This window comes from Helianthus annuus, chromosome 15 (genome assembly GCF_002127325.2).
Source record: "Helianthus annuus cultivar XRQ/B chromosome 15, HanXRQr2.0-SUNRISE, whole genome shotgun sequence".
Taxonomy (NCBI): Eukaryota; Viridiplantae; Streptophyta; class Magnoliopsida; order Asterales; family Asteraceae; genus Helianthus; species Helianthus annuus.
This window is the reverse complement of record NC_035447.2, coordinates 96,103,523-96,113,539: the sequence shown is the minus strand read 5'-3', so window position 1 is coordinate 96,113,539 and position 10,017 is coordinate 96,103,523. Positions and strand designations below refer to the sequence as shown.

At 34.2% G+C, this 10,017-nt stretch overlaps 1 protein-coding gene across 1 annotated transcript; it reads left to right on the top strand.

Annotated features, from left to right (window-relative positions):
* Nucleotides 1–654: 654 nt before the first annotated feature.
* LOC110933812 (F-box protein At2g02240) lies at nt 655–1,925 on the top strand. Its single transcript, XM_022177017.2, has 2 exons — nt 655–936; nt 1,770–1,925. The coding sequence occupies exons 1-2, from the start codon at nt 655–657 to the stop codon at nt 1,923–1,925; spliced, it is 438 nt and encodes a 145-aa protein (XP_022032709.2).
* Nucleotides 1,926–10,017: the final 8,092 nt, after the last annotated feature.

The following is a 10,017-nucleotide window of genomic DNA, read 5'->3' as shown; positions in this document are numbered from 1 at the left end:
GTTCACTACTTCATCAATGTGACGAACAATCTTATCTAAGGTACAATTTGCTGAATTCAAGAATTTTTTTAGCTTGGCATGTTGGCTTTCAGCTCTGTTAGTTGTCTGAAGATGTACTTTTATTTGAAAAAATAAGCTAATACGCATTAAGATTTAATGAAATGATGTTTTGAATATATTTCAAAAAGTATAACCAATAGGGTGACTTTCTAAATATATTTGTAACGACGTTTGACGTGTTTTTGTTGATTATATAAATTTTAGCTTGATTACATGACCCGACCCAACCCAACCCGATATGAACCGAATTTTTTTATATACCTCGGGGCCTAAAATTTTAAAAAATTTTATAGGTTATAATAATAATAATAATAATAATAATAATAATAATAATAATAATAATTCATTACTAATAGTAAATAATAACAAAAAGACACTAAAATATAATAAAAAGACAACAAAAAGACAAAAAAGACTAAAAACAAAAAGCAAAGGATTGATGGATGGATGGATTGATGGATGTGATGTTTTTATAGGGGGGTGTAATTAGTAAATAGGGGGGGTGTGTATAGTATCACCCAATTTAAAATTCTTGTTTATTTCCCTCTGAACAAAGCCGTGTCCCTTTGCACTACGTACTATTTGCAACTTAGAATGACCGAATCAGACAAGGCGCCTACGATCTCCGATCTGCCTGAAGGCTGCGTGACGGATATACTATTGTCGATCACGTCACCTCGCGATGCCTGCAGAGCTGCTTCCATCTCCAAAGCATTGAATTTAGCGGTTGATTCTGACGCTGTTTGGGAGCGGTTTCTGCCACCGGATTACCATGAAATCATCGCGAGGGAGGTTTCCCCAGTAGTTTTCGAGTCTAAGAAGCAACTCTACCACCTGTTATCCGAGTCGTATATCATCCTTGATCGTGGTTATTTGGTAAGTTAAACAACCTGGTGATCCATCACTTGAATTGTGATCTAAATCAGTTATGGCAGTCGATTACCTAACTAGGTTGTTTCTTTTATGATTTAAAAAAGTTTGGGGCCCTTATTTTTTTAGGGTAAAGTTCTTGTACAAATAATCTTAACATACTAAACATACAAATTGAAGGAAAACTCAAAAAGACAAGGTGACATTTTTGTAATTATCAATAACTATCAAAGTTACTCTACAAATATACCTAAAAAAACCTAACCACTCTCCCCACCCCCAAAAAAAACCTAAACCCCCCACCCCCCAAAAACCTAAAAAAAAACATACCCCCCCCCCAAAACCTAAAAAAACCTAACCCCCCTCCCCCCCCCACCCCCCACCTCCAAAAACCTAAAAAAAACCTAACCCCCCCCTCCCCCAAGCTAAAATGCTAAAAACTAAACCCCCCAAAAAACCTAAAAAAATATAAAAAAACACACAAATTATTTTATTTTATTTTTTTAACATTTTTTATTAAAAAATCGCTACTTTTAGTAGCAGCCAAAAAAAAAATTTTTTTTTTTTTGCTAACGAAATGTAGCGATTTTTTAATAAAAAATGTTAAAAAAATTTGTGTTTTTTTACGTATTTTTGGTTGTAACTTTGATAGTTGGTGGTAATTACAAAAATGCCACCTTGTCTTTTTGGGTTTTCCTTCAATTTGTATGTTTAGTATGTTAAGATTATTTGTATTTGATCTTTTGCCTATTTTTTTATATAGTCTGGCTGCCAAGTTCATTGATTTTGTAATTTTTTTGGATTTAACTGTTAACGTAAGATTGATCTTCCATCCACAGGGCTTGAAGCTAGATAGGCAGAGTGGGAGAAAATGCTATTTGTTGGGGGCAATGGACTTATCAATTGCGTGGGGTAACGACACTCGTTACTGGGAATGGGGACATATACCTGAATCAAGGTCTTCCTCCCTCTCGATGCTTGGCTTTTTTCTTTAAGGGAAAATCAACAAAACAACCCATTTGACCAAGAAATTTATGAAATTGACCTTGACTTTCTTGAATTACCAAAATAGCCTTGCCTTTTCGTCTTTGGCACCATCTTTAATATACAACTTTACTCATGTCCATGTTGGTTCAGTTCTGTTTGTGCATGAAGGAAAACAATATAAATCATACCTGTCACAGCAGATAGTGCAGAGGAGAATCCAGTAATGGAGTTCGACATGCTTGTCATCTTGATCTGGTTCCTCCTTAGGGTGCTAACTGATGATGGGGACTTAGAAAACCAAAAAGGGTATCGGTTATGGAGAGGAGGTTTTGTGATGATGTTATGGCTAATGGGGTGGTGTAATTGTGTAACTGAGTAACCCCTAAACCTCCACATAACTCTCCTTATATAAGCACCCAGGAGGAAACCTAATTAGTTACTAAGGGTAATATGGTCCATCAACAATTACCAACTAATTAAATAATAGGTTCTAATATATTTTGATCTCTATAATGCAAATGATTATGATGGCTATAGATTAAATATTAAACATAATATATTTAATCTTACATTCTCCCACTTAGCCGAGTAATCATTTACTATGAGTATTAGATAAGCCTGATCAGGAGTTAACACTCATTTTAGCCTTAAACAAGTACTATAGCAGAAAAATACAGCCGTTGAATCATTATGCGACTCAGGACCCCCATTAATCATACTATAGCCTTAATTTAAAACCTAATCATCATGATCAAAATACGCGTAAGCCCTTTGTTTGATTTGTAACTTTTATTTGTCTATATGCCATTATACCGGTTGAACATATTCTAACAGACATACAAAATCAAACTTGAGGAAAATTAACTAATACTTAGTCATTCATAGTACGATATGCAATTGCGCACGACTTTTAATTAATACCCGTCTATGAGCTCTCTTAATAAGACTTATGGGTAATAGCCCTTCAGTTATAGGATCCTTAAGCATATCATGAATGTATTCGATACAAAACTTAGTTTCCTCAATTCGTTCATAAACGAATAATTAATTGCGTATCGAAACTTAATGCAGCACCTCTTGAACTGTTACTGTTCAAGGAGTTATGGTAGCTGACTTTATCACACTAATTCTTCAAAACATTATATGGAGTTAATAAACTTATGAGTCCACTGATTAAATTTCCAACAACATTTAGTGGCCATGTTATGTCGTTATAACTTAGGTTGTTAATATCAGTGCATTATGACTCCTCCATGAAATAGGTTTTGTCTGCTGACATAAAGATATACCCGAAACTGCATTTTATAATCTTTGAATATCTCAAAGTTAGAGTAATAAACCGGTTTTAATTCTCACTTCTTCTTTAAATTGTAGTCTCTCGTTTCTTTTAAAGATATTGTAATACTCCATTAGATGCTACACATTAATCTAGACATATCTAGTGTGTTGCAATATGAGTAATATCTAAACGAGTATAGACTTAAACTTACATAAGGCTTCTAATTAATGAAGCATAAATAAATAATCTCATTTATCCTATTATCCTCTAAAGGAGAGCAATATTGATTGTTACATATGTAAGGACCCATTTAATGTTAAACTTATGGAACGAAACTAATATCCCATTGGGTCTATCTCAGTATGTTATGATATCAATCACGTAAGAGATATCTCTGAGTTTTATTATATCAAAGTTTGTGTTAACAATGCTTTGACTTATGTAACATATGCTTGTCAAAGAATGTCATCTATATAGACAAGTTTATTTTAGTTGCTCCCACTCATCTTGAGGTAGGTACATTAATCCACTTGATTCTTGATGAAAATAATTACGTTAGCTTTTCATCACATTATGATGTTTGCATTAACCCATACATGGATATTATTGGCTTACAAACAAAGTGTTCTTTAACCTTCAGTTTGAAACTTTAGGTTGTTATCTAATGAACATGTAAATGTGTCAGCCATTTATTAGGGAAAATCGTTTTAATGTTCATCTAATGTAGCTTAAAACTATTATAAGCTACTAGAACAGTGATGATCCTCAAAGAAATCTTTTGTTAGATATGCAATAAAGATTCTTTAATAATTTATCTCTTCCTGAGTACAACCTTTGACAATCAATCATACTTTTGAGTGTCTTAACGCTTATATTAGGATTTGGTTTAGTCATGAACACTCTTAGGTAACTTAATCAAATCCCAAACGTAATAAGAACACACAAAGTCAGTTTCACTATAAAACTGTTTTATTCCATTCAAATGATTGATTTACACTAATGGCTTAATTTGAAGAGATAGGATCAGTAAACATTTCCAAAATCCATTTCAACTTCAATTAGGGAGGTTATGTAATCATCAAAGTTAGTAGGCTTTTAAACCTAGATGACCTCCTGAGTTGATTATTGGGTTCATTAGAAGTTTCAATTTTATGGATTAGCTCTTGGTTAGGTTGCTATCATTTTCATTCTAAGTTTGTAAGAGTTGGTGCAGTATAGTGTACAAGAGGTGTAATCGGAGTTAAATTCGGAGTGAATTTAATGACACTCTTCCCCCCGCCTCTTGTATTCCTTGCAAGTCATAATAAGGACTGTGACTGCTCCCACTAACCTTAGAAATCTTTAGGAACTCAGCATGCTTAGGGTCAATACTTAACGACCAACAAATTCTAATAGAGAAAACAAATTAATGACATTAGTCGTTGTAGTTTCTCTTGTTGAGGATTATGTTAGTTTAGGTAAGAAATCTAAGTGCGCCCACAATTAAGCAACAATGAAACTTTTGTAAGAGTAGCATTAGATTTAAGGAGATAAGGTTTTATTGAACAGTGTCGTGATGGAGCGATGTCTTGTACAAGAGGTGGAAATTTAAAAATTTTCAATCCCCCATCTCTTGCAACTATTGCAAGTTATTATTAAGACACTTAATGCTCCCACTGATCTTTAATATCTCTAGAATGCTACAAGAGAAGTTTCAATGAGCTACGTGACGTGGGAACCTATCACATATACGTTAGACTTTATTTGATTTCTTTAATGTCCAGATATCATAAGAAACTTTAAGGACATATTTAATAGAAATCTGATTAACTACATATATGAATAGAGTTCTTCTAAGACCGTAGGCCATATGCGACAAAATTTAGATACAAGTTGATAGTCTTTCAAATGATAAATGAATTATGTCTGAATATTCCATTTGGAATAAGTTCCACGAATGTCAATGAATGACTTATGATGGACCCATACTTATTCCTTAAGCCAAGTAATATTTAGGGCTGTAACGTCATGATTTAGAATCACTGAAAATGAGATTAGATGAAAAAATCATCCTCATTAACCATGTTATGATTTCTCATGAATTTTGGTTCTAATGGATGAAATTTATAAGTCTCATTTTCCTTTTGTCAAATTCTCATTTGCATGATGACAAAAGTTGTGAAAAAGTAAGGTATCATCTAGTTTCATCACAGTAATGTTTCTATCCAGATATTTAGAACAAATAAGATGAGAATTTAAGATAAGTGTGACTTTATGTTGACTATGCAAACCTCACAACCTTCATAACATTGCTTAATTATGATACTATATTCTGATTAATCAGAATATATAAGGTATCGAAAAGCGTTGTTGGAAGACTGTTCATTATGGTTCTTATAGTCTTAACATTTAATTTTGTCACTAACTCTCATGTTAGTTATTTGTCGAGTTCTGGTAAGGAAACGTATGGAACTAGAGTCAACTAATCATGTGTTAATTGGAATATTAAAATTATCAGACTTAAATATCATTAGTAAGTTACTATCTAATCAATTTTTCCAACTGTTCTTTAGAATAATGGATAGTCTCGTTGCTTATGCCTAGTCTAATGACATAATTATGCAGTGAGATTTTCCCTTGAAGAACCTTAACGTTGGGATTAACACTGGTAATTTGTCTATGGACTTTAGAACAATCCTCTCGTAAAGTTCTTAGTGGTTGTAAGGTGAATAACATCTTATTTTCCAGTTTCAAACATTTATTTCTATGTACATATGTTGCTTATCAACACACTCGTTGTACTTTGGTACTTTTGAGTGTTATAGCTGATTTATAATGCATCAAATTGTACAAATGAAAACTTAGTATGTAATGTACTGGAAAATGTACTTATTTCCATGCGTAAGCCCTTAACTTTATGGGTCATGGTATTGTACATTATAATATATTCACATATACCACTTAACCATATAATTTATAATTAGTTAAATGAAGACATGTACCTTAGGAGTTCTTGTAATTATTCCACAATTATAGATTAGTCTTAGGAAAAAAATTAATCTGGAATAACTTTAATGATAGCAATTATATTAGAGAGTTCTTGATTATCATAAGAGACATCATGTTCGATTTATCCTAATCATCATGCTCTACTTTTCTTCCATAGTGCCTTATCAGAAGAGAGCAATAAGGTTATCGTGTCTTAAGAGATAATCAAGGACTTAATTTAAGAGCTAATTCTCATAGAAACTTTAAATAAAGCAAAACATTTTAGGCTTAGGAATTAGAGTGGATGAGATATAGATTTATAGAAGAAAATCATAGTGAGTAAAAATATGGGTACTAAGAATAAGGCAGACAAAATGATCACAAAAATTAATTGAGGATCATTAATATAAGGATCATTATGTGAAGAGGTTGTGATATGTCTATTACTAACATCAAAATAATAGACTACTTAAAGTTCTACTTAAACAAAGACAAAACAGCTTTGGCCAGAAGTGTAATCATTTAAGCATATGTGCAAAGTGGTTGTAACAAATCAGCTTTGGCCAGAAATTGAGACAAACACTTTAATTATGCACTTGTTGAGTATGCCATCTATGAATGAATTAGATCAGCTTTGGCCAGAAATAAAGACATTCATGCTTATGATGCACACACAACATAGCTTTCGTAATACTTGGATGATAAGTAGATGCATCAAGTCAGCTTTGGCCAGAAATGATGCATCAGAAGCTCATTCAAGTAAAGCCATTTTGGTTTTGTAAAACATTATTTGATCCTCATTAATTAACTAAATAATTACAAAAACCAATCATTTAATAGCAAACCACCCGTTAGCGCGGATCGAACTCCGCGGTGAGTTCGCTGGGGGTTGCGGGGAACAGCGTGCCCCCGCCCGGGGTTCGGGGCGGAGCCCTGAAAAATTTTTTCTTTAGTTCACATTTAAACAGCTTAAAATAATGAGATTTCGAGTCGCAACTACGGTCTCGACTAATGACGTTATGGTTGTGAGTCGCAACTACGGTCTCGACTAATGACCTTTTGCTCTCGAGTAGCAACCTCATGGTTGCGAGTAGCAACCTCATGGTTGCGAGTAGCAACCTCATGGTTGCGAGTAGCAACCTCATGGTTGCGAGTAGCAACCTCATGGTCTCGAGTAGCAACCTCATGGTTGCGAGTAGCAACCTCATGGTTGCGAGTAGCAACCTCATGGTCTCGAGTGATGACGTTATGGTTGCGAGTAGCAACCTCATGGTTGCGAGTAGCAACCTCATGGTTGCGAGTAGCAACCTCGTTAACAGCTGTTAATTCTGATATCATAACTGAAAATTCGAAATCTAAGGGATTAAGAGATATTCTTTCCTGTTTTAAGCTGATCTAATTTTGTCAACATATTTCGAAAATAATAACTGTTTATCTAATAACAGTTTCGAATAAAATTAAAAGATAAAATTAGATCAAACATGGAAAAAAACACCCATTAATCCTAAATCATTCCAAAACATAACAGAATACTTCGAATTTTCTCATGAACATGATGAACCCTAATCATAAAAAAATAAAATTCTGGAACCCGAAACCTGAATTTTCTAAGACTTCTAAACAGATTTCGGTTGTAAAACATGAACCCAGTTAAAATCGAATGAACATATGATTATTTTTCACGAAAACTAAGATCTCGAGTCGATGTTCATGACTCGAAACGGCTGTTAATTTCATAAAGTTTCAAAATTCCGTTTTCCAAGTTTCAATCCCAGAATTATGGATACAAAACAGAACTGACTAATCAACATATGCTCTGATACCACATGTTGGTTCAGTTCTGTTTGTGCATGAAGGAAAACAATATAAATCATACCTGTCACAGCAGATAGTGCAGAGGAGAATCCAGTAATGGAGTTCGACATGCTTGTCATCTTGATCTGGTTCCTCCTTAGGGTGCTAACTGATGATGGGGACTTAGAAAACCGAAAAGGGTATCGGTTATGGAGAGGAGGTTTCGTGATGATGTTATGGCTAATGGGGTGGTGTAATTGTGTAACTGAGTAACCCCTAAACCTCCACATAACTCTCCTTATATAAGCACCCAGGAGGAAACCTAATTAGTTACTAAGGGTAATATGGTCCATCAACAATTACCAACTAATTAAATAATAGGTTCTAATATATTTTGATCTCTATAATGCAAATGATTATGATGGCTATAGATTAAATATTAAACATAATATATTTAATCTTACAGTCCAGCCCTTCATCTCCAGTGGCATAGTTGCATCTCCTACACCATATGGCGCAACACATCACCTCTTGCGCCTTCTCTTCATTTCATTTGAAAACTCAAATATAAAACACCATTTGTGTTGTCTCTCATGCGCCATCACCTCCTACGCCACTTTTTCTCTAGTGCCATTTTTTGTCTCCTGTGCCAAAAAGACACATGCTGATCTCTTGTTAAGTGGTAATTCAACACATTCCGTGGCTATTTTGACAATTCCTTTAGTCAACATGACTATTTTAGTGATTTTCCCTTTCTTTAAAAGGGGACCAAGTGCTTGGTACCAGGGATCAAGTGATCTATGATATTTTTGTCTTTTAATCTATTTATGTGTAAGACAAACTGAAGATTGACCCCAATTTACTACACGTATTTAAAGTACGACCCCCGTAAAATAAAATACTTTGTCCGCCATTGTCTGCACATATGATCTAAGCCAAAAGGCCCGGCGAAACTTATATTAATGTGTAACTATTGGTGTAGGTTTGCGGACGTAGGCATACTTAGAAATGTTTGGTGGCTTGATATCCAAGGCAGAATAGCAAGTGCAATGTTGTCCCCAAAGACAACGTATGTTGCATATCTTGTCTTTCGAATAAGTAGGGATTCATGGGTACTTTCTACACCTTGAAAAACAATAGTTAGCTTTGGCGGGGTAAGAAATGAGACGACTAATGTTTATCTTCAGCAACCACATGCGCGCGGACAACCACATGCACATGTACACGCTCGGGGAGCGAGAAATGATGGATAGATGGAGATCGAGTTAGGTGAATTCTACTGCGATGATGGAGATGAATGTGAAGTTGAAATGGGGTTTCAAGAGCGTCGTGAATATAAAGGAGGCCTTATTGTGGAAGGCATTGAGGTTCGGCCTAAATAGTGTTTGAAATAAATTGTTGTGAATAAAAGACTTGTTGATAATATGTTGTAAATGGTTAACAATGTCGTTTAAACGCTCATTTTATGTAATACTAAGTGTTGTACTTTTATTTACTTTTTCAAGAAAGTGTAAAATACAATGGCGTTTATCGTGTTTTGTGTACGCGAGGAGGAGATTAAGAAGCGTGTCTTCCCATTTTTACGCGACCACTAAGCAACGTGTGTGATTATGGTTAGGCATGCGTGATTTAGGGTTTTGTTCATTCGTGATTTTCGGTATTTTGTTTTTGTTAATGCGTGATTTATGTATTTTTTTTGTCATGCGTGATTTTGAGTTACCCTTGTGTGATTAGGGTTTGACTTTTATAACATGCGTAATTTACTCGCGTACGCATCACACGTTAAGTACTATTATACGTTAACCTTCCCCTACTTTTTTTTATGTATGATATAATAAAGAAAAAGAAAATAAGCTAACTTTTAGTTGTTTAGATTCTAGAACATTAATTTAATTCTTCAAATCAAACAAGGAGATAACTCCCAACTGGGAAAAAGTCTATTGGCAATTCGATCAGTTCACGCAAGTTGAACACCAACTTGTATTTTGAGAACTGAAAACTTTATATACATATTTTTAGTCAAATAAATGTAACTAGTTGAAAATTCCGAGTTAAGATCT

Coding starts and splice junctions, on each gene's coding strand:
- LOC110933812 (XM_022177017.2), top strand. CDS start 655: ATGACCGAATCAGACAAGGCGCCTACGATCTCCGATCTGCCTGAAGGC. Junction 937..1,769: donor TCCTTGATCGTGGTTATTTG/GTAAGTTAAACA, acceptor TTCCATCCACAG/GGCTTGAAGCTAGATAGGCA.